Source organism: Penicillium malachiteum, assembly GCF_028827825.1.
Source record: "Penicillium malachiteum strain IBT 17515 chromosome Unknown utg000001l:1.0-8184562.0:1.0-8186909.0, whole genome shotgun sequence".
Lineage (NCBI taxonomy): Eukaryota > Fungi > Ascomycota > Eurotiomycetes > Eurotiales > Aspergillaceae > Penicillium > Penicillium malachiteum.
In genome coordinates, this window is record NW_026643094.1 from 1,440,153 (window position 1) to 1,463,881 (window position 23,729).

The 23,729-nt window shown below is 45.3% G+C and overlaps 9 protein-coding genes across 9 annotated transcripts; 5 read left to right on the forward strand and 4 right to left on the reverse strand.

Moving 5' to 3' along the window:
- Nucleotides 1–254: 254 nt before the first annotated feature.
- N7483_000549 (aldo/keto reductase family protein) lies at nt 255–1,412 on the reverse strand (the record flags this gene model as incomplete). Its single annotated transcript, XM_057083987.1, has 6 exons — nt 255–410; nt 469–838; nt 896–1,077; nt 1,134–1,191; nt 1,262–1,272; nt 1,341–1,412. The coding sequence occupies 6 exons, from the start codon at nt 1,410–1,412 to the stop codon at nt 255–257; spliced, it is 849 nt and encodes a 282-aa protein (XP_056950136.1).
- An 870-nt stretch (nt 1,413–2,282) lies between these two features.
- N7483_000550 (putative translation factor pelota) lies at nt 2,283–3,674 on the forward strand (the record flags this gene model as incomplete). Its single annotated transcript, XM_057083988.1, has 3 exons — nt 2,283–2,360; nt 2,429–2,923; nt 2,985–3,674. The coding sequence occupies 3 exons, from the start codon at nt 2,283–2,285 to the stop codon at nt 3,672–3,674; spliced, it is 1,263 nt and encodes a 420-aa protein (XP_056950137.1).
- A 998-nt stretch (nt 3,675–4,672) lies between these two features.
- Nucleotides 4,673–5,946, reverse strand: N7483_000551 (uncharacterized protein; the record flags this gene model as incomplete). The annotated part of the gene is made up of 4 exons (XM_057083989.1): nt 4,673–4,861; nt 4,950–5,015; nt 5,104–5,775; nt 5,857–5,946. The coding sequence occupies 4 exons, from the start codon at nt 5,944–5,946 to the stop codon at nt 4,673–4,675; spliced, it is 1,017 nt and encodes a 338-aa protein (XP_056950138.1).
- Nucleotides 5,947–9,047: 3,101 nt separating this feature from the next.
- Nucleotides 9,048–10,168, reverse strand: N7483_000552 (ER lumen protein-retaining receptor; the record flags this gene model as incomplete). The annotated part of the gene is made up of 3 exons (XM_057083990.1): nt 9,048–9,635; nt 9,695–9,996; nt 10,072–10,168. The coding sequence occupies 3 exons, from the start codon at nt 10,166–10,168 to the stop codon at nt 9,048–9,050; spliced, it is 987 nt and encodes a 328-aa protein (XP_056950139.1).
- Nucleotides 10,169–10,930: 762 nt separating this feature from the next.
- N7483_000553 (epoxide hydrolase family protein) lies at nt 10,931–12,325 on the reverse strand (the record flags this gene model as incomplete). The annotated part of the gene is made up of 4 exons (XM_057083991.1): nt 10,931–11,026; nt 11,091–11,367; nt 11,434–11,623; nt 11,674–12,325. 4 exons carry the CDS (start codon nt 12,323–12,325, stop codon nt 10,931–10,933), a joined length of 1,215 nt encoding a protein of 404 aa, XP_056950140.1.
- A 631-nt stretch (nt 12,326–12,956) lies between these two features.
- On the forward strand, nt 12,957–15,440 carry N7483_000554 (uncharacterized protein; the record flags this gene model as incomplete). Its single annotated transcript, XM_057083992.1, has 2 exons — nt 12,957–13,385; nt 13,551–15,440. 2 exons carry the CDS (start codon nt 12,957–12,959, stop codon nt 15,438–15,440), a joined length of 2,319 nt encoding a protein of 772 aa, XP_056950141.1.
- Nucleotides 15,441–16,098: 658 nt separating this feature from the next.
- N7483_000555 (FMN-binding negative transcriptional regulator) lies at nt 16,099–16,867 on the forward strand (the record flags this gene model as incomplete). Its single annotated transcript, XM_057083993.1, has 2 exons — nt 16,099–16,353; nt 16,400–16,867. The coding sequence occupies 2 exons, from the start codon at nt 16,099–16,101 to the stop codon at nt 16,865–16,867; spliced, it is 723 nt and encodes a 240-aa protein (XP_056950142.1).
- A 648-nt stretch (nt 16,868–17,515) lies between these two features.
- N7483_000556 (uncharacterized protein) lies at nt 17,516–19,030 on the forward strand (the record flags this gene model as incomplete). The annotated part of the gene is made up of 1 exon (XM_057083994.1): nt 17,516–19,030. One exon carries the CDS (start codon nt 17,516–17,518, stop codon nt 19,028–19,030), a length of 1,515 nt encoding a protein of 504 aa, XP_056950143.1.
- Nucleotides 19,031–19,717: 687 nt separating this feature from the next.
- On the forward strand, nt 19,718–21,193 carry N7483_000557 (tyrosinase family protein; the record flags this gene model as incomplete). Its single annotated transcript, XM_057083995.1, has 4 exons — nt 19,718–20,113; nt 20,212–20,297; nt 20,368–20,688; nt 20,824–21,193. 4 exons carry the CDS (start codon nt 19,718–19,720, stop codon nt 21,191–21,193), a joined length of 1,173 nt encoding a protein of 390 aa, XP_056950144.1.
- Between the last annotated feature and the right edge of the window lie 2,536 nt (nt 21,194–23,729).

Sequence of the window (23,729 nt, forward strand, 5' to 3'; positions counted from 1 at the left end):
TCATTGAGGCATGTGTATTTCAGCAGAGTTGGAGGTCGTTCTTTGTTGGTTTATCGGGCGGGAGGGTTTGTTGACGGCGATACGTTGTGCCGATAATCAACACACTTCCTGATTGGGCTGCACGTGGCTGCACCTTCTTGTAGTTTAATCTTATACCAATTTATCTTATTCCATTTCCTTGCCTGCACACTACAAAGTACATCTCGATATTTGCTCCATAAAAATTATGGTATCCTTGAGATTGCTTCTCTAATCTACAGCTTAATCTCGCGCACTGGGTCCCAGCAAACAGGTGCATACGAGTCTAGCTTCAGACTAGCCATATCCTCATCCGAAAGAGCGAAATCAAACACCTCCGCGTTCTCCTGAATACGTGAATCGGTGACTGACTTAGGCAGGGGCACATAGCCCTAAATAGAACTCAAGTCAGTCGCTCATCTTTCCAGCTGATGATCATAAAAAACATACCTTCTGCAAGCTCCAACGAAGTAAAATCTGGGCAGGAGTCTTGCCATGCTTCTGAGATAGCTCTTGCAAGACGCTCTCCTTCATGCGAGTTGCCTGCACAAGTGGCGAGTATGCCTCAACAACAACGTTTCGCTCTTTCAGCCACTCAGCGATATCCTCGCGCGGACACCAAGGATGAATCTCATATTGGCCAACAGAGATCTCTCCACCAGCGCCACCCTTGATATAGGCCTCTAGTTCTTCCAAGTGATGGATACCAAAGTTGGACACACCCAGCGATCGAATCTTACCCGCCTGCTGTGCTTCCACCATAGCCCGCCACGTTCCCAATCGGGCCTCTGTGCCTCCATGAGGCGCGTGAACTAGCATACTATTTCCAAGTATCAGTATGTTGTTTTCAATCCAAGGGATAGAGCGGGATATTTACAGATCGATGTAACCGATATCCACAGCTGCGAGACTCTCTGCAATGGCCTGCTTGGCCTTCTCATAGCCCATGCAGGTTCGGGGGACCTTGCTGGTATAGAAAACTTTTGATCGGTCAAGCCCCGAGATGCGAATTGCTGCGGCGCTTTCCTTTTCATTCTCATAGACCTTGGCACAGTCGATCTTGAATCCATTAGTGAGTAAAGATATAGTAGGCGACTTGGCAGTCCACGACTTACATGGCGGTATCCTAGCTCAAGGGCTTTGACCGTCACATTCTCTGTGACATCAAGGGGGCTGTGATACTGAATTAGTAAAGGGTTTCAACCTCCTTGCCGAGGTCTTCATTGCAACTTGAATTACATACGTTTGATAGACCTGGAATAAAGAATGGAATCAGTAAATAGCTCACATGATGGAAACATGGTCATCAAGTTCACACTTACACCGAATCCAAGCACCGGGATTTCATATCCGGATTTCAGCTTATAAGTCGATTGAAGGGAGAGATTCGCCATGGCTGCAGATTGTTCTATCTTGAAGGAATGATTTCAAGGAAACGGGGGGAAATGATAGCTTAAATGATAAGACTGGACCCAGTCATGGAAACTGATTGATAAACCCCACGGACCACTACGGCTCCGTATCTTCCGTGCGTTTCTACACGAGACGAGCGCGTTTACCGGAATTAACGTTCTGCAACGGGTGGAGCTGTGCCATCTAGGGCTATGAGTGGCCAGTAGCGTGGGGCTCCGAGCATTTTTCATGAAATTGATGTTGCATGATGTAAAGAGACTTCTCTTTCCAGCTTTGTCCAATGATTAAACGGGAAATATGGCAAATGCAATGAGTTTCTGGTGATGATAGGCGATGTGTACAGTTATATCCACTGGCAGACATAATCCGAGGGCTCAATGAATGTCAAAGACGCATTCATACACGAATTTTGGAGTAAATTTGGAGTAGCTACTGAATACCTGGAATTGATAACTTAAATAATTGCATTTCAAGTCTACTTTGGTAGAAGAGACGAATATAAAATGTAGATTGATCTTGTTCTGGAAGCATAGCTTTCATCCAATGACGTAACGCGGAGAATTGATGACAGGGCAGGACTCTTAGAAAGGAGCAATCGATTCCAGATTCATTCGTATTGTTAAGCATATCTACTGCAGCTTTTAATCTCTGAAGAAAAGTAAAGAAATCGATTATATTATTTCTATATACGACGTTGTCAATCTCCCCAAGTCGATAAGCAGCCTCATAATTTGGCGGTGACATATGGCAGTATTTGGCGGGGCATCCTGATTCAAAGCAACAGTTCGACTTTCATTTTCTTTGTGATTCTCGAGTACTGGGTGTCTAAGGCGATACTTGAACTTTGCACCATGCGTCTGGTTAAAAATAAAATTGAGCATAATGGCTCAGGAACAGTCACATTGCTCCCCGAGGAGCCTGAGGACATGGTACGTGCGATGCAGTCAACGATTGCCGTCACCATCAACTAGCAATATACTGATACAGTCTGCTTTAGTGGCACGCCTACAATCTCATTCGTCCAGATGACATTCTACGCGCGAGTGCAATTCGTCGTGTAACCACCGTCCAAGATACCGGTTCCACCACATCAACACGAGTACACCTAAACCTCGTAATTCGTGTGAGGAATCTTGATTTCGACCCTCAGAGCTCGCAGCTCCACGTTTCTGGCCAGATTATCAATGAAACCCCACATACCAAAATTGGACAATTCCACACCCTCGACCTCGAACTGAACCGAAATTTCACTCTAGAGAAAGAAGTCGGTGCAAATGGTGAGGGCGTGGGTTGGGACAGTATTGCGGTGGAGATGCTTAAGGATGCTGTTGACGAGGGCGGCAACCGCCGTGCCGAGGCAGTCGCTGTTGTTATGCAAGAGGGATTGGCTCATATTTGTTTCATCGGCCAGTTCCAGACGATATTGAAGCAGAAAGTGGAGATGTCTGTACCGCGCAAACGACAAGGCGGTGGAGGAGGAGATCATGACAAGGTGAGCGTGGAATACTAGCGTGCATATTCGACGTGTGAACAATAAATAATGATCTAAACAGGGAATGGGCAAGTTTTATCGCGTTACACTCGAGACACTTCTGCGACAAATTGATTTCAACACCGCTTCTACGTCTACCACGAGCAATGAGTCTGTGAGGCCAATTCTACTGGCTTCGCCTGGCTTTGTTGCTTCTGGATTCCATAAATATATGCAGACAGAGGCGTCGACAACAACACCCGCTCTCAGGAAACTTCTTCCTAGTTTGGCGGTCGTACATTCAGCGTCGGGTTACATGAACTCGTTATCAGAAGTTCTCCAGTCACCTGCAGTCAAGACCCTCCTCGCGGACACAAAGTATGCCCGTGAAACAAGGCTAATGGACGAATTCTTGGACCAGCTCCGCAAGGAGACGAACAAGGCCACATATGGACCGCGAGAGGTTGAATCTGCGGTCGACCAGGGAGCCGTGGGTCGGGGTGGTGGTGTTTTGATTATGTCAAATAAACTTTTTAGATCACAAAATGTCGCCGAGCGAAAACGATGGGTATCGCTCGTGGATCGGGTCCGGGATGTCGAAGGAGGTGAGGTACGAATTCTGAGTTCTGATCATGAGAGTGGGCGGCGTCTTGAAGGACTTGGAGGCATCGCTGCGCTTCTGACATTCCCTGTCATGGAGGAAGAGGATGCCTCTGATTCCGGCGAGGACAATGGTGATGACAACGGCGATGATGATTACGGGAGTGATTGAGCAACTAAAACACAATATCACGAAAGTCATGAAGATTCATTCAAATTTTCTTCACCACATGTGCAAGGTATGACTCTGTTAGTACATAGGTCTAGTACATACTACCTAGTATCTGAACATTTTCAATTCAAGTTCAAGATGATACTCACTTTAGCATGGGAACTACATACTAAATGCCAGTGATATAGTGGTGCTCCAAATTTGAAATTGAAATCCCAACCTCAATAGAATCCATAGCACCATGTGATAGTAGTACATAGTACTAGCCACTGAGCTATCCATTCCAACTCTTAGTGGTAACCTTCAAGTTAGAATAGGTGAAGATTTTGTACTTAATTATAGTAAATTGTCGCGCACTAGTAACTACCGACTCGGAGCCTGAGCATATACTGGTACCAGTTGACTGCATGATCTACCGCGGGCTACTAGTCTAGTCGTACTCGTTCGATGTACCTAAATAGCTGAAACACACAGGCCTCCTGCAGACCCGTTTGCGCTGATTATGCAGTCTAGTATGAACCGTGCATAAATATAGATCGAACTAAAATCCATTTGTGGATCATATGGGGGGGCCAAACAATCTTGGAACAAGACTGAAACTGCGGGAATCCCGGCATCAGCTCCAGATATCGTATGTGAATTATTTCAAGATTCCGCACTACCTACCGTATTTTGTTGTTGGTCCGAATGTCTATACCTAATCAGGTAGATGTGCCGTTCTCGATATAGAATCTTGATCACTAGCACTTGAGTAGTATATCTTGATTGAAGTTTTCTCATCTGTACTACCTTCTAGTAGTATGTAGATTACCTAGGTAAAGAACTTGATTTGAATTGTAGTAAATCAAAATGTAATGTAACGCTAACTGAATGCATCTAAACGCCAAAATGATCTTGATAGATGTGATAGCTAATGTGAAATGCTTCATAAATCGTGAATGTGCCCATGAAAATGCAAAAAGTATGCCAGTGCTAAATGCAAAATAAACATGCGTGCGTTATTCTGGTTCAAGTGATAAAGGTCGCGCTCGTTTTCGAGATCTCGGTATCGTTGGAGAATGAGGTGGATCTGACATGGCTGATGGAGATGCGCTCCCATTTTGTCGTTGTTGTTTCGTTTCTAAGAGCCGTAACTGTGTTCTGCATTGCACAGGTGTGTATTCTTTCGAGGAGCCGAGTTCTTTCATCTATGAGATATTAGCCAATGTCCATATACGCAATGGTTCAATAACCAATATACTTTTCCTTGTTCGTCGTAGTAATCCCCAAACTCACCTTGTCTGCAATGAAGCGATATCTTTCCTTCTCCCACATCTCATTCGCGTCGACTAGGAGTTGGACCTGAATCAATCGAATGTCTTGTTAGTATCATGTCCATAACATTTCACTGCAATGACGACAAAACTAGATTTTTGGATCACGTACTCACATCTGACTCTTCCCATTGTGCCAGACGCTCCTTTCGTCGACGTAGCAATCGCATTTGCAGACGTGCCTCCGATGCATCCTTTTGGAATTTCTCGCGGAATAACTCGCGCACCACTCTCCAAGCCGTATTCTGCTGTCTTAGATCCTCCACAAATGCATCCTCCTCCTCAGCCTGTGGGTCACGACGGCCCCTTCCCGGAGCCCGGGGTCGGGGGTATAGTAGCGGAGGGGGCCGGGAGTTCTGTCGTTCCCGTTCCAATCGCTCTTTGCCTTCTGGGTGTGGGAGTATAGTAACTGGAGTCTCGCGAGATGGTGTACGTGATTTAGATGATCTGCGCTTCACACGTTTCGGTGGTGGGATTCTTGGCGACATGGGATTTTCACCAACGTTATATGGTAGATCATCCGAGGCATAGATGAAGCTACCAGTTGGAGCTGATGTTCGAGGGAAATCACTTGGGAATGGTGCGGTAATTCCAAGACCCTGTGGGACCATACCATCACCAATGGTATATCTGTATTCTTGAGAGGCATATTCTTGCGAGTGGTGACTGAGAGCAGGACTAGGACGGAATGCGCTATCTGGTAGGCTGATCGGGGTGAGCATAGAAGGTGGGACTATTGGCTCTGTGCAGTAAGAGCTAACTCCCAGAAATGCAGCTTGATATCCAGGCTAAAGATAGCTCAGTTAGTTTGAGGATCAAGATGAAGAAGTAAACTGGCCCCGGGGGCCAATGGGAAGGGAAAAACGTACTGGTGCAAGTTCAGTCCAGTCAGATCCAATGCTCTCGTAGAAGGCTGCAAGCTCCTCTGGTATACAGTTCATATCTTCATTGTGTGACATGATTCCAAGTCCCACAGATTAGTCTGTGTCGTACCAAACCATGTGCGATTTCTAGAAGCTTGAAATTGTGGGCCACTGTTGTGTGTTCTGCGTTTGATTGGAGCTGGGACTGATGGTGGAAAGATATGAAACACGGGTTTGGGTCTTTGTGCAGAAGCTCAAAAGGCGGTTGATTGAGAGTGGTGGTTGGTTGCGCCTAGTAGTATATGAAACAAAAGAGTGGCATCTAGCATCTATCGGGGTTGACGGCGCGAGTATTCGAGATGTTGGAGTTGAACGAAGAACAGTAAATTCCCACCACCTGAAGGTTTTCTTGAAGATGAAGGGTCTTGGTTCAGGTACAAGCGGGGGTTTAAGCAATAAGATATAGACTCAATGATGGCTCTGTCGTCCACATTGGAAAAGGACGATATCACAGCCCACACTGGAATGCCTTGCAAGGCAGGATAGACAAACGTTCTCCTTTGATGAACTATAGGCTCAGAGTGAATCCGGATACAAACAGAGTACCGCCGATGCCAATAGTGGGTGCATTGAAATCGGTCGTGGGAAGAAATGTGTAGACACGTCGAGGGCCTATATTTAAGCGCCTGCGGATCTAAATGGTCCCGTTTTCTATACATACAAGTTTCCCGCCCCCATCCTTTCACCCACACCGATAAAATGGAGAATGAAGGGGGTGGGCTGATAGTATGCCTTGAATAAAGAATTACAGGTCCCACTGGAATGAATTTTTTGATTGCTGTTAACGAGTTTCTACAGTAAGGAACCAAAGGATTCGAAAATAGAACAAAACACGCCCGAGATCCATAAGTGCGGGTGGACTGGGCAGTGTGGATTCACTAAGGCAAAGGGCCGAAATATACGAATTCTGATTAGTTGAATTATTAGAACAGGGGCTAAGAAAGCATTAAAGATAGTAACGACATCTTTAGTGTCGGCTTATGGTCTTGTATAACGTTAGCTCCAATGTACTAGTACCCAGATCCCTATACTCCGAGTCCCACACCTTCAATGTAGCCCTAGAGATAGTCCCTAGAGATAGTATAACGCCGTAGTTACTTAACATCTTCAGCCCCTCATTGATTCTCATCTTGTTCGCCCCAACTTCTGAAGAAATTCCCTGGCGCTGTGTGGGATTTATCCTTAAATCCAGAATGGGGCTCATCAAAGGGCTGAAGAAACCAGCTCGGGCTTCAAAGAGTCAAATTTCAAAGTTGATTTCGAAATACACTGCGAAACAAACAATAAAACAGTATTCCGACTGAAAAAAGGTATGAGCCACCTCCCGATAACTACGAAACGAGTTTGGGATCCTTGCATTGATGGCAGTGTCTCCACCATGTTGACTCCATTTCTAGTACTACTGAGTACTGAGTACTACGGGGGACTAGGCTTTCTCTTTGCACATGTGCTAATTCATTTCTCAATTTAATTTTCATTATTTATTTAATATTTTTTTCCTATTTCCGAAAGTGATATGTGGCAGAAGAAGGCCACACCATAGGTGAATGGGGCCCTGGAGTTTATCACCGGCGGCTCTTGACTGGATAAAATGCAAGCCGGGGTCCGTGAGGCTGAAAGGGCTACCCGGCGCCAGGGAGAAGGAATCGAAGGATTTGAACTGCTTGATTCCGGAGATTTCTTGTCCGATAGTTAAGCGCTGACCAGGGGGCCTGGCTTGAGCGTGCAGATTCCGGAAGAATCTTCTTTCAAGCCTTCACCAATAATAATTCATTTCAAGTAGCCGCAAGGCGGGGCGTTGCATAAGGGCTTGATGGCCAAAAGAGAAAAAGCAGAAAAAGAAAGAAAATGTTGTTTATGTTCAAGTTTTGGGGGCCACGCCGGGGCCACCTATTCCCCCCCACATGCGGCCCTGTACGGCTCCCATCCTACGTGGCCATGCCGTTAAGCGCCCACCACCTATTTCTTCGGTGGCTCAGATCAAAGATTGATCGTAAAGGGTCAATAACAAAGAGAATTTCAACAAGTCACATCCTAGAAGACTAATCAGCCTAGATCGAGCGAGGTGCATAAGTGGGAGAAACACCAGAGAGAAAGAATACCAGTTGATCAGGATATGCAATATGCACTTTACATCAAGTGGATCTCAAGTCGCTTGGCAGATGTGTCATGTCGCAATAGGTACATCATAGAACATTTCGAGGATTTCCAAGTTCGGTAACCCCAGAGATCTGGGGGCTTAGGGTCTGCATGCATGCAAGGACACGTACTCTAGCGTGGCCCCTCACAATGCACAGTGCTCAGATGTAGAGTCTAGCCAGGATCATGTGATGAGAGGCTAGAAACGGGACGTTCCATTCTGAATCAATTCTATCAGGTAAGATGTTTTGGTGGGGGGGCGAGTTTCTACATATAGACTTGCAGATGATTCAGATCGAAAGATGACAGTCCGAGGTGAAAGACCTGGACACTTGAGGGGCCTAGCATAGCAGGCCTGGTAATTCTCACAGTTCGTCAGCGGGTCCTGAATCCTGCCGTGTTCCTGACATGCGACTTGGAGCTTACTCCGAATCCATAAATAACCGGGGGATTTCTTATCAAAATGGCACAAACTACTTACTGCTCAGATGGAATCGGATGTATCCGCCGAGTAGTAACTCTGTAGTAACTTATCAAAGGGTTGCAGTGGTGGCTGATTCAAGTTCGATGCATGTATAATAGTATACACTAGCAGTGCCTGTTACTATTGTTCCAGGCCATCCACTAATATCAGATGGGGTCCAAGCTGCCGCGTTGGAGAATGCTGAACGTCTAGACCTCGCCTGGGCACGCTTCAAAGGTTGAAACTATTACCTATCAAACAAATAATCAAGTAATAGAATCTAATAAATTCTCGCAAATTTTTACATTTGCATAATCTTGCGATACTTCAAGTGGATAGATATCAGATTCCTGAGATAAACAAGGCTAATAAAATGCACGCTCTTCATAAGACTCCACTGGGTGACAGTGGGAATTCGTGAGTGAAACACTCCCTCATAATAGGAACTTGACTGTTCCAATAATATTCCATTTAAGGCGTCCTCATCTCACGCCTAGGGAATATCCTTTCCTGACCAGAATCATGGCCACATCAATCAAACCGTGCTCTGATGATGGCGTGGGCTGGCGAGATCCTCCGCATCGGAATCTTCATCCCCGAGGACACCCTCAAAGTCATCATTGATATCATGCTCATCACGCACATTGTGATGGTCCAAAGTATCATCTGCAGCAATGGAGATGCCACGGGCACCCCAACGGTTAGTATTCGCGCGATCATCGCCTTCCCCGTCATTCTGGAAATTCTGTTCCTCGTCGGTAGATCCACGCACGCCCCGCATGTTAAATACACGGTTCACCAGCCAGCTCTTGCGAAGGTCATCTGAATCAACAACGCCGCCATTGCGCAGCTTTACTCGCTGGCGAGAGTAGTATACCCAAGCAAAGTCAACGTAAAAGGCGGTTTGAACAATGCCAAAAATAAACGCAATAAGATCCCAGGATTGTTCACTTCCAAGACCGCGGACGAGCCAGTTCAGAATGTAGAATGCCCGGTAAGAGCCCAAGGCAGCTAGGTAGTAAGAGTCGATCACGGTCGGGACAGTGGTCTGTCGCAGAAGAAGTAGCTGTGGCAGCACGCATACGGACTCGAGAACGATGGAGAAGGCCCAGAGAACCTGTTCCTATGGATCAGTGCCTTGCAAAATAACGAGAATAAGAAACATAAAAGAAGGCGCCTTACCTCTAAGAACCAGCCGTGGGAAAAGCCACTTTCAAAGATAGCGATCGTAACAGGTGCCAGCACCAGTGATCCGACCACCGAGTACATTCCAAGCTTCCATGCACGCTCCCTCTCACGAGTCCGGGGAAACACCTTCATCATGATGAAGACAAGGTAGAGGGACGAGGTCAGATAGAAGAGCTTGAACAAGACATTCCACAGAGAGGCTCCCCTTGAAAATGCCCATGTTGAGCCAGAAAATATATCCAGGTATCGGGTAACGAACACGAGACCGTAAAGCATCTGCGTGAGAAGCGAAACACCTTCAAATAAGCAACATGTCAGTATAAAGAATTATCATAGGCTCCATGCAATAACAATATATTAAACCAACATACCCTCAGCGCTTTTGTTCCTGTGAATAGCCCATATAAGGATACATATCGAAGCCAAATGAGAGCAGTCCGCCAGATAGCGGAAGATGTTCCAACGCATTATGGTAGGTAGGGATGGCTGGGTTGCGGGGAGTGAGGAGGTAGCTCCAATAAAGGACTTGAATAAAAGGATTCTGCTTCAAGGCAGTCGGATTGAAGTTGTCACAGTGAACTAGGAAAGATTTTGTTTGCGTATCGGAACACCCCAACCTTGAAGCGCTGGGGATGGAGATGGGGAGAGCTTATCGGCCGCAAGCTTGCGCGGCAGCCTGTCGCACTTAGATCTCACCGCCTTTGCTCCGCATACGCAATGATATCACCGGTTTCTTGACATTTTCTGCCTCAGGCGACCATTCAACTGTTGAATGATAATATCTTCAAGTGTTTAACCTGACCTGCCAGTGTGGGAATAAGTTCCCTCACATATCGGGTGCCCTTTCCCATCTGATAGTTACATGTATCACTCTCAATCTTCATCCCAAGTTGAAGTTAGCATAGTACTATCGTAGGTAATGTATATCCATATTTCACCACGTTGTTGAATCCAAATGGGTACAGTATACAGTGCTATGTACTATTAGTATTTACTACTAGGTCACCGTGGTAAACCTCCCCAGATGCCTAAGGTAGGCTGAGTGGAAGGACATATTGAATGAATTACTTATGATAAAGTAGAAAACATTTTGAAGATTTGACACTTTAAAAAGGAGGATCCATAAACTTCCAAGGTTGAAGGACGACTCGGACTATCAAACTTCTCCCACGAATGATAGGCCACAGCCTTGAGTAGAACGTATGGAACAAGATAGTACCAACATTGGATCTATTTAGCCTTGAATAACCCGCTGACTGTTGCGACAAATGTCTCAATGTCATCCAAAAATGCTTCAGGTTGCTCTGTACTAGCAAAATGCCCGCCCTAAATTCTCAGTAAGCACTCAATCTAAAAGTTTCATCGAAAGATAAACACAAGTTTAACTTACCTCGACGTGGTTGTTGAAGAAAATCAGATTAGGATAAAGTTCCTGGACCCAAGGCTGAGGAAGTACAACAAGGTCATACTGAAACATGGAATAACCCAGAGGTTTCTCCATTGATGTCGGGAATGGCTTACTTCCTATGTAATCTCGTAGAATGGTTGCATGGTACAAACTCCGAGGAAAGGTGTCGGTAAACCAGTAAAAGCTGACCAGACTGAGGATTTGATCCAGGGAAAACTTGTTTCGCGGATCAGTCCATTCCATAAGTTTCTCACCAATCCTATTATGTCCAAATTTTGTTAGAAGATCGTCATGTTGGATATATAAGGACTTTGGGGGTAAATACCAAGCTAATAAAGCAATTGGGCTAGAAGAAATGGCTAATCCGACAGTTGATGGTCGAGTTCCATGCTCAAGTGCATAAGCTAGACCAGTCTTGCACCAAGCTTCACTACGTTCAAGAGTTTGGAGATCTTGAGGGCTGAGATCTTTGGAAGACGGAACCTCTTGTCCCTCATTCAACACGAGCATATTGACTATTTCTGTCAGCTTCCCAACTCAAGTCATCTCAAAGATCTAGACTTACGATGAAAGGCTTTGCATTCCTTGTATTGCGCGGACATCAAACGTGCAAGCATACTGCCAAGGTCTCCTCCTTGCGCAACATACCCATCGTGGAACCCAAGCTCGATCATCAACTGGTTCATGATCCGAGCAGATCGATTCAGTGTCATCTCTTGATCCAAACTTTGACGGGTGGAGAGTCCATAGTCGGGCAAAGATGGCACAATTATGTGATAGGGTAAGGTCTCAGGACTGTACTTCTCAGCCAGTATTTCCATCATTGGCAAGAAGTCAACAAACGAGGAAGGATACCCGTGCATGAAAATGATAGGGGTGGCATCCTTCTTTGCTGAAAAGAGCGCAGCGAAGTGAATGTCGACTTGGCCAAGCTCATTGTCTTCAAGGATAATCTTGAAATTCGGAAATTTGTTGATGAAATCCTCATGGTTCCGCCAGTCGAAACTCGTGAGCCAGGTTTCCTTAGCCTTTGCCAGCCATTCGCGCGAGACTCCAAGATTGGGGTCTCCTTGTTGATTCCACCAAGCTGCAGGTCCAATTTTTGAGAGTCGCAAAAGCTCTCGAAATTCGATCAGCTTATCTTTTGGTATATGGAAAGTGAAAGGCGTGGTGTTGCCCGAGACTTTTTCGGGTAGAACATTGAATCTATGAGCCATGACGATGTTGCTCTCGGGATGATGTGAAAGATAATAAATGTAAAATCTTGTTAGGAAGATAATTGTAAGAAAATATAAGATCTAAATTGCCATTATTTCTGACATGATCCGACTAATTTATGGCTAAAAAGCCCCGACGTGCGCAAATATGTGGCTCTTGAATTCGTCCACCGAGGTTGAGGACGAAGCCTTGAGCGGATCTAGGCCTACTGTATACTACTGCGTACACCTGGGCCTACCCGGGACCCGGCGGACGACAGTGGGACTCTGAGGAGTAAGCCTGGCCCCGGGGGCGGGGCTGTGCTCGCCCAATCATGCAGGTGAGATCAGGTGATTTCCCACGCTTGACTTTCGTCCACCGAGGTTCCGGTCGAAATCATAGTAGACCGTATCGATTCCCATAGACCGAGTGCAACTTTCTACGGATCACCAGCGCCAGATATCTGGGTATTTCCAATACTCACCACTCACATGCCCATCTTGATAGCCACTGGTACGCTAAATCAGAACCACCGACTGTGTTTGAACTTGAACTGTCTGATCACTCGGTTTTCATACAGAATAGTTGGATATCATGTCATCCCATTCGAGAGTTCATCATGAAGATCAGCCACTTGGAGGTTGCCACGAGATGGACCTTCTTCCAGAGGGAACTATCAATTCTCATGAGACTGATGAAACGCCCATAGCGAAGCGAAGAAAGATACGAAAGGGAACCCGTAGCTGCTGGGAATGCAGACAACGGAAGATGAAATGCATATTCAGCAAACCAACGGACAATATATGCACCCGCTGTCGTCGGCGTGGAGTGAAGTGTGTTAGCCAAGAATGCCCAGAGGAGATCACTTCTTCTCTAGATCGGAACCTCCAGTTAGGAGACCGCATGGCAAGAGTCGAGAATTTGATCGAGCAACTACTTGATAAGAGTTCTGGCGATGTCAAACTATCGGATCGGCATGAAGTAGGGAATAATGGTGCAGATGGGAACCCTGGTGCTCTCATATCTACCTCACTCACCTCTGAGACCTCACTGACTGCAAATATCCTGAATCCTTTGGAGGTATGTCTTCCACATCAAAGGTATACTGAGAAGAAAAATACTGAGCTATTTTGTTCGCGATCGGATATCACTAGCTTTGGTGTTATAAATGGCACTCAGTCTATAATGTCCGGAGATGTCCGAATCTCCTTGATTTTGAACGCAAAATATGAGAAACTTTCTCAGACACTTCACGCATCTTTACCATCGCTGGAGGATATAAAGAAAATCCTGAAAGCATGTGGTAATACATCTTCTTTGTTCTATCAAATGCAGACGGTACCTTATAACTGCCTCGACGAAACAATATCTCTCGAGAACTTGTTCGCAAAACCAAGTCCCAACGCTCACCCTGTTGTCATAGCAAAACACATGCTCAACACCGCTACTGCTTTACAGCATCTTCACCCAGATTTTGCTTCAGATATGGACGGGCTGTCGGAGCCACCCCGTGCCATGATGAGAAGATTGGCTGGAATAGCCATGAATATCGTGACGACAAATGATGATCTCATTAGCTGCGTTGAGGGACTGGACTGTTTACTGCTAGAAAGCTGGCATCATACTAATAATGGAAATCTTCGAAAAGGCTTGATCTCTGTGCGGAGAGCTATGACTATCGCACAGCTAATGGGCTTCCACCGACCAGGAAAGGCGCATTGCAAGCTCGTTCATCAGCAGACAAAAGCCTATCCAGAATTTGTCTGGTTTCGAATTAATTCCCTGGAGCGCTATCTGTGTTTAATGCTAGGGCTTCCACAAAGTACCCAGGACCACAGCATGGCCTCCGAAAGAATACTATCAGGCGATACACCTATGGGACGACTTGATCGTATACATTGTGTGATTACCTCACGAATCCTTGAGCGCAACGAATTAAGTCCAGAATTACAAGAATTTTCCCTGACCCGGGAATTGGATGCAGAATTACAAAAGGCATCGAAAGGCTTGCCAGCAAAGTGGTGGCTCACCCCCAATTTGGCCACAGTTTCAGATCAACCAGAGGCATTATTCTGGGATATGCGACGGCTGTTTCATCACCTCTTTCATTACAATCTCCTCATTCAACTCCACTTGCCTTGTATGCTGCACTGCCTGGTAACGGGACAAAGATATGAATATCCCCAAATTACCTGCGTCAACTCCGCGCGTGAGGTACTTTCGCGTTTCATTATGTTCCACAGCTTTAATCGGATCGCCTTCAGCTGCCGTACAATCGAGTTCATGGGCTTGATGGCGGCAATTACTCTTTTACTAGCGCACATCGACGGAAATCAACGTTGGGTTTCTTCCCAATATCTTCAACAGTCACAGAACCCTGCGATACCGACTGGAAATTTGTTAGCCCATCAGAGACCTGGCGATCGTGCTTTAATAGAAAATGTGCAAGATATTCTGAATGAAGTGACTCGACTTGAAGACGATACCATGAGCGTCCAAATTTCGACCATTTTGCAGCGTTTGATGGACATTGAGGCCGAGGTCGCCGATGGACCTACGGAAAATATGGAGCAGACTACAGCTACCATAGAGAGGTCAAAGAGCCCGAAAAGTCAAGATCCTGTTCGATTGTCAATCCCTTACTTTGGAGGAATCAGCATTGCTCGGGAGGGAATTATCTTCAATAGCCCGGCCAAGACACAATCAAGAGCCGCGGAGGCCGCTCAGTCTCAACTTCGAATCTTCGGTCGATCCGATATGAATGCTTTCAATACAGAGTCGGGAGGGGCCTCTTTTGCTTCTAATGCGCAAAATGTCAATTTTGAAGTCCCAAACAAGACACCAAATGACCGAACAGATAATGAAGCTCTTTTGATGGGCACTGTACAGCCTAATGATCTTCCAGTCCAAATCAATGGCATAGGTCAGAGTGGCTATGAGAAGGTGACTAATGAGGATTATACTCAACAACTTCATGATGATATTTTGAGTGCTAGCAATGATGACAGAGCGCCGCAGAACTTGAATCCTGATATGGCCTTTTTTGATACTCTAATGAGACAAATTGGAAATGATGGAAATGACAGCATTGATTGGCTGGCTTGGCTTAATGATGGCCAGCCTCTCAATAACTAGTTCGATTCCTAAATCCCATCATCCTTCCCCGAGGTCTTCTTACTTCGTTGTTCTGACTTCTGAGAAAGTTGATCTTGTTGATACTTAACGACGATTAACGACGAAAATCATGGAGCACGCAGCTTATATTGAGACTAAAGATTTCTTCAATTCGATAACAGTCATCAATCTTTTCTGGGATTTCCAGTTAAAATCTTAAATTTGATTTGTTCTCATGCTGCACATCACAAAACAATGTCAAGTTGAAGGATCGAAATGCGGGATGATTCCGCAATTATAATAAATATCAGGCTAGTCCCGATCTGGTGCGCAAGAACGATGCTAACCGTATCTAGCCAGTGGGTCTGTGTATACTTCCACTGCCCTGGGTGTTTTTAGCATATCAGGTTGACGATTGTGATCCTCTCTGGCAGATATTGATCTTACCAGATTTCAGATTTTTTTTTCTCTGTCGGTGACTCACAGCGTGTGCTATCTAGTCGCGACGATGTTGTCCCCTTTGCTTGGCCCGGATGGACATACCGTTTACGGCAAATCCACTATCAATTCAACAAATCCCGAAGCGAGGATATTTAAGCAGAAAGATCTCGCCAGCAATCATTGACAAGATTGATATCTTTGATTACCTCCTCTCCTATTACACTCTGTGCAATTCAAAATGTTTCTCCCAAGCGTTCACGCCGAAACAGACACGGAGGTTCTCCTTCAATTCATTCGCGAGAACCCACTCGGAATTCTGATCACAGGCCTCAAATCCTCCGAGCAGGACTTTCTACAGTGCACACACGTTCCATGGGTGCTCGATGTACCAGAAGAGTCTGAAGACTCGAGTCCTCGCATCCGCGGACATATTGCCAAGCAAAACCCACAAGTGAAGGCAATGATTGAGGCTGTCGATCAAAAGCCACCAAATGTCCCTGGAACTTAGCGAAGATGTCCTAGTTCTTTTCAATGGACAGCATGATCACTATGATCCCCCAAAATTCTATGTCGAGACCAAGCCCGACACTAGAAAAGTCGTCCCTACATGGAACTATTCTGCAGTCCAAGTATACGGCAAGCTTTCTCTTTATTATGACTCAAAGACGCCCGAGGCTGGCGCATTCATTGCTCAGCAAATTCACGATCTCTCCTCTCATACTGAGAAGTCAATCATGGGCTATACGGGTGGTGATCGGCCCGAGGCATGGACGGTTGATGAGGCTCCAGAGCGCTACGTTGATCTTCTCAAGAGGAATATTATGGGAATCGAGATTCAAGTCAAGAAGATCCAGGGCAAGTTCAAGATGAGCCAGGAAATGCGATCTGGCGATCGTGAAGGTGTCGTTAAAGGATTCCAGTCCATGGGAACTGAAACTGGCACCGCTATCTCAGAGATGGTGAAGGGGCGAGGAGAACTACATGACCTGAAGAAGGCAGGCAACTGAGTCAGGCAGTCAAATGTTTTATGCACATGTGAAAGTCCAGGACAATGTTGATTTTAATGAATCAGAATACATACGAGAAGCCATATAATAAAGTTTCAATAATTATGCATCGTTTGATCTGACTTCTGACATTGAAATACCAAGGCCAACGGGCCGTGTAGACCCAGATAAAAGCTTGATCTAGGTAATAATTGGGTTAACGCTGAAAACTTAATTCCAGTGTCAAAATAAAAGGACCAGATATTATCTGATTAAAATGACAATGAAATCAATTGAATGAATAGAGGTCCGTATATGCAACAGAAACAAGACCGGTCAGCTGACCAGATGACTCTTTTGGCGGCATGGAATAGATCTCGATTTGCCGTCCCGCAACTCTCCAATGTGACACCGCGGGGTGAGATCGTCAGCTCTGCACACCAGGATGTACAAGCCGGTTCGTCCGAGACCTAAAAAGACAGATATTACCCGGTCCCGCAGTGGCTGCAAAGTTTGTCGTGAACGAAGAACCAAAGTATGTCAATGGACCCAGAGATAACTGAAATTTGATAGCTAAATATAATCCAGTGTGATGAAAAAAGACCCTGCGGAACATGTACCAGGCTGGGCAAAGTATGCGAAAGCATCAAATCAGATTTCAAATTTCGAATGGTCACAGCGCCAGGCTCGGATAGTGAATCTTCTAATACTAAAGACTTGGTCTTGAAATTCGAATCACATCCCGAGTCAATGGATGAAGAAGTCGGCTCTACCTCTCACCCAAGCACTTCAATACCAAATCTTGATCTTATAAAGTCTCTACAACACACAGAGCGCGATGTGTTCTATTCTACATATTGGGAGGATATATGCCTACCGGCATTACATCCGATGTTTAAGCCTACGTCACTTCTCACCTCCAATTCTCCGATGTTGACTCACGCAATTCTAGCACTGGCATCATGTAATATGAGTCGTCTTCATGCAGAGCGCAGAGATTCTTCCAGGAGGCATATGGGAACTTATAGCCCCAACCTTATTCATCAAACGAGAAGCCAGCTATACTACTCGTTGGCTATCAAAGATTTCACTTCACTGAAGCAAATCAATACTAAATCCAGCTTGGCTTTTACGGTTCTTGTTTTGTTTGCCTATATTGAATCTTCCATGGGGAATTTCGAAGGGTTCAACTGCCATGTGCAGGGCCTGGAAAGATTCTTGGCTGAGTTGAAAGATGAACCAGGAGAGGGTTCATTCAACGCACTTCTCACTGCATGGATGCAAATCAGATTTGTGGTTTGGTGGGCTCGTGCCTACTTCAGTCGATTGGATATTCATCGAAACCTTCCTCCTGTTCCTTTACCTAGGAAGCTCGAGGGAAGGTTTGAAACAACGGAAGAGCGACGGGTCAATGTCTTAAATGTGATGTGTGAATCGCATCGTCTCAATTCCAAGGCTATACTCAAGCACTGGAGCCATGATTCAGACCTTGATGATGAGTACGAAATCACTTACTTGAAGCTGGCTCGTGAGGCCAAAAAGCTAGATCTGTGGCTTTCAAATCTTCCAATAATAGAACAGCCATCAGATTCAGAATCCTATTCTCATCTCTCAAGTGAAGGAGGATTGGATAGGCCGATATTTTTTCAGTCACACGATGCAGCTCTCAATTTTGCATATTATGTGCTGGCACGCATTATGCAGTGTACTAGAAGTCTACATCATCTTCAAAATAGAAAATTGCATGAGGAGCTTGAACATGACGAGGAACAGGGCTGGATTAGACTTTTGCTTCAGATTGCAAATGGAAGCAGTATGCAGACATCCGTGTCGAAGAACAGCTACACAATCGGGTTCTCGGGGATTTTATTGGCTGTTCTCCTACGTTGTCAAGATTTAACACTGAGTTTGGAAATTGAACGCTGGCTTGATTTCCTTCACGCTCTACAGCCAACTGAGGATGGCGCGTTTCCGATATATCAAACTCTGGGCGTGGCGAGGATGGTGAATCAGCAAAGGATGATGGGGCGTGAAATATACGGAGTGTCTCAACTGGAGGATGACGGTGGAGGATTCCCAAAATTCACGGCTTACAATAGTCAATCTATCAGTAGCTTGCTGCTACATGGAGTATGCAACATTACAGGGAGCCTGTTCACAGAGTGTGTTTCTATTGAAGTATGAGCAAATATTGAGACGGGCTATCACTGGCACTGGCAATATCCTGAAATCATCCATATCTAGGTAGTGTAAAGCAGTCTTTGAAATAGTGTCATTAGCATCTTCCAGATGTCGGATCTCAGCAATAGTGCTAAGCACTGGCATCTACGGTTTCACAACCTGGACATCTGGGCAGTCGGTGTAGACTCCACGTGGATCGTCCAATGAACATTGAAGCCACTATCTAGTACAAATAAGACTAAAAATATGGTTTATAGTCTCATCTGTGAGAGAAAGAAACCAAATTTCAGTCCTTTATTAGTAGTGCCCAAGTATAATTTGATGAATTTATGACTCACTGGCAAGTGCTAAGTTTCGAGTCTCAGACTGCTGCAGTAGAAATCTCCAATCAGGTCAATCTTCTAATGAGATATTTTTCCAATAGCGATCTTCACTTAAAATTCTCGGTAGTACTAGAACTCAGAGTTGAAGTATGTAAGATGATCTCTGTGGTACACGGTGGGTAAATAACGCATCATTCTCTTCCCAAATGTGGAATACCGCCGATGGTTGAACACTCAACTATCCCTAGGAGGAACTAAAATTTTATGTACTATATATGAATCAGACGCATTTCATGAGGTTCAATCATGAAATCTGTTCACTCCGGTGATTGTGAACCAATTTGAACTGTAGAGCAAATCTCTCGCGATGTTAACCTGGATTCTCACCTTTACTACTCTCCTAATCCTCACGCAATCTTGGGCATTGCCAACAGCTTCGTGGGCTGAAGATATTAAAAGCAGCTTGGATTCATCATTATGGGCCTCTGAGTTTGCTCAAATCGAATCTTTGACCCAATTTGCTCTCAAAGCCACGCAGAATAATATTGCAGATCATGGAACCGGCTGCACACTTGAAACTCTGAAGATAAGACGAAACTGGAGACAATTTAGTTCAGCAGAAAAGAAGGACTATATTCGATCTGTTCTCTGTCTGCAAGCATTGCCATCGCGAACTCCCCCGGAGCTGGCCCCGGGAGCAAAGACTCGATACGATGACTTTGTGGCCACTCACATGAACCAGACCGAGACTATTCACCGTTCGGTATGTGAGAAGAGTCCTACCTTCGTTGCCGGCTTATGACAACCTTATAATAAGCTTGCTTACAATCCGGCGAACCTGTCAAAGCTTATACATAGCAGGGGTTTTTTCTTGCCTGGCACCGATATTTTACCCACGAGTTTGAGCTGGCACTGCGAAATGAATGTGGCTATAATGGAGACTTCCCGTATGCATCTTCTGTCCCCACTGCCTCAGAAAGGCGTTGCGTTTCATACTAATAACTCTCACCTTTCTAGGTACTGGGATTGGGGAGCTGATGCTGATTCCATGGAAAATTCGCCTGTTTTTGATGGCAGTGATACCTCTCTCTCCGGCAATGGCGCATACATCCCAAAACAAAAGGGAGTTCGAGTTTCAATAGGAAACTATACACCTGTTTTCCTTCCACCTGGCACAGGAGGAGGCTGTGTGAATAGTGGTCCCTTTGTTAATTATACCGTCAACATGGGCCCATCCTACCTGTCCATACCGGGCGGCGATATTGTCTTTCGGCGCTTCCCACTCGACCATAACCCACGCTGCATGAAGCGTGATCTAACTACTGCTGTTTTGCGAAGGTATGTTGTAGTCACGATATGTTTGCCCAATTATAGTCATATATTCCTTCCTATTGATCTATCTTCTGACTGTCGCTTCCCAACTGTCTCAAGCTTCGCCAATTATACATCGATTCTACATCTCATACTCCACAGCCAGGACATCATGGAGTTTGAAACATCCATACAAGGCAAACCTGAGAGTGGGTCAATTGGGCTCCATGGAGGTGGACACTACGCGATGGGTGGAGATCCCGGTAATGATGCTGATGGCAGCCCGGGGGATCCTGGTTTCTGGCACCATCACGGCATGATCGATCGAGTCTGGTGGATTTGGCAGAGTCTAGACTTGCCAAATCGACAGTATGCGGTTGCTGGCACCGAGACGTATTTGAATCAGCCTGCGTCTCCTGATGTAACGCTGCAGACGACGGTGAATGTTGGGTATGTTAACGGGAATCGGTCGATCGCTATGAAAGGTATTATGAGTACGACAGCTGGACCTTTTTGCTATGCTTATGTGTAATGCGATAACTCGGGTGAAAGAACGGCTAAAAGGTGGCTGAATTAACGTTGGGCTTCAAGCAGGATTTAGTGCCCAGTGCCAGTGAGTCAGATATCCATGGATATAGACCAGAGTCCATATGGGGCAACTTGAGGCACGAGCAGACTCGGACCTGTCAAGAGCCTCTACATACCCAACATCCTGCGAGATTGGATATCATTCAATGTTAGCCTGTAGATGTCAGGAGTTGCAGTTTCTTTTTTTCTTCTCCTTTTTTTTCCGGGTCCATGACAGTATTTTGAATCTCAACCGCACCATGGATGCAATAGATGTATGTATAAGACCAGGTTATGACATCCATGAGGATGGATGGAAACATGTGCCCCCATGTGACACATACATGATCCAGACTTAATCAACCAATCAAACCCACCTTGATGAATGGTCCAGGCGACAATCAAGATATCCTCGATTCCTGATTTGTCCCTATATCCACGTCAACGACCAGCCCAACCCGGCTGTATCAGAATTGATTGATAAGATGACCCCCTCCCCCTTGTCTAAAGGACATACATACCCGTGGATGATTCCATCCCGGAGGCGTCAGATATTCAAGCAATCATAAAGCTCCCTGATCTGTAGGTTAAGGCAGGCAAGGGCAAGCCACATTGTTTCGAGCGAATGCACGATCCTGGCCATTGACCCCAAGGCTATAGATTTAGGCTGTTTCATTGGTACAGGGGATGAATCTCTTTGCATGCCGTCAGCCACTTCAAATGCTCTTCCCCAATCGTGGACTTGTTTTTTGGGCATTGCGTACTAGACCATGTGTCATCTGTCTTGTCTGTCCTGTCTGTCTTGGGTATACTCCGAGTTCATACCGGCGTGCCCGTTTTTTTTTCATTATTTTTTTTCTCACCTGTGATTTTTATTTTGATCTTCCTTTTTTGCTTTTTGTGAGAACGAGAAATTTTCCAAAAAAGAAAAGAAAAAAGAAAAGGGGGGGAATCAAGACCCTCACTGAAATTCCTCATAATTGTATGGAATGTATGGGAGTAGAGCTGTAACAAACAACATCAGTGATGATTTTTCCAATGTTTAAACGGAGTCTCCATCTGTAAACAACTCCGTATGAAGGAAACCTCAAAAGGGACTCAAAAAGAGGGGTTGAAGACTAGACTCGTAGTGGCTGCACCCTCCAACCTGTGGCTTGAATTAGCTTGCCAAGGATCGGGTTGGACGGAGCAACAGATGAAGATGAAGGCGTGGACATCCTAGAATTGCGGCTTTGACGAAGTTTTATTTTTATTTTTTTATTTCTTGTATATCCTGATGCTTCCCACAGTACATTTGTCAAGACATCTTGCTGTTAAGATTGCCTTGTCATCCTCGCACGGGTGTGAGCGTTCGCCGGGTCACCGGATTTTGGAATAGACCACTCGCGGGTCTCTTCGGCCCAAATGTCTCATGGGGGAGCTGCCCGGGACGTATGTATTCCTGCTTTCTGCAGAGTGCTTGGCCGAATTGGAGAGCAGCACGAGCCATCTGTGACAGGGCCCCCGGGGGAATCGGTCCCTCATCCAGAGACGAACGGTGGGTTGTGGAATGCACCGGAGGGCGTTAGGTGGTTTGGCCGGGAGTGAGGAATAGAATTCTTCCATTTATTGTTCAATCATCAATGGATGGAAATTGAGAGAGTCGAGAAACATGAAGTATCAAGAGTTCTAGGAGGCTTGAAGGTTTATATACCATAATCAGATGAATCTTTTCGAAGCTTGGATGTTATGCCGACACCAGGGGAATAAACAAGATAATAAATAGTAGTAAAGGTCTAGACTCTTCAAGCTCAATGATTTAGATCCATTGAAGTTCTTTTTGTTTTGTTTTTTAGCTGAAGAATCTTGAAAGTTTTATATAAGAGAGACATCAACTTCAACTTGTGAATGTTCAGGCCTTATCATCCCCCCCCCCCCATACATAGATGATAGTACTAGTATTAAATGTCATTTACACTTAAGAATCTATTAATTCCCATAATAACTTCACTAGAATTGAAATAAGTGAGAATAAAAAGCAAAAGAAAATAAGAACTCATAAAAATGATATGATTAAAAACTAGAATCAAAATAAAATAAAATAAAACTGTAGGTTAAAAGCCCCCAAGTTGGTGACTTTGCCCATATTATTACCGTGATATGAGGTGACTCCATCCCCGCTCACTTCTCTTCCTTTCCTGTAACCTTCCCCCTTCTCTTCCTTTTTATTTCCCCCCACCCTCTTCCCAAGTTTCATCGGTGTTAACCTTATATACACCTTTTTTACCTTCCAGCCTCATGTTCTCCCCATATTCGGAGGAATTCGAGGTCCCCGAATCAACTCTTCGACCATGCGATTTTGATCTGTGAGCCTCCCATGTGTCGCGACTCTTTGCCCCATCTGCTTGATCTCCTTCAAGAGCTTAATTGCCAGGAGGAATCTATCTTCTCTTCCACCTCGCTTTCATTCTATCCTGTTCCCTTCTTTGTGCCGATCCGGTTCTGCCTAGGATGCGCCTGTG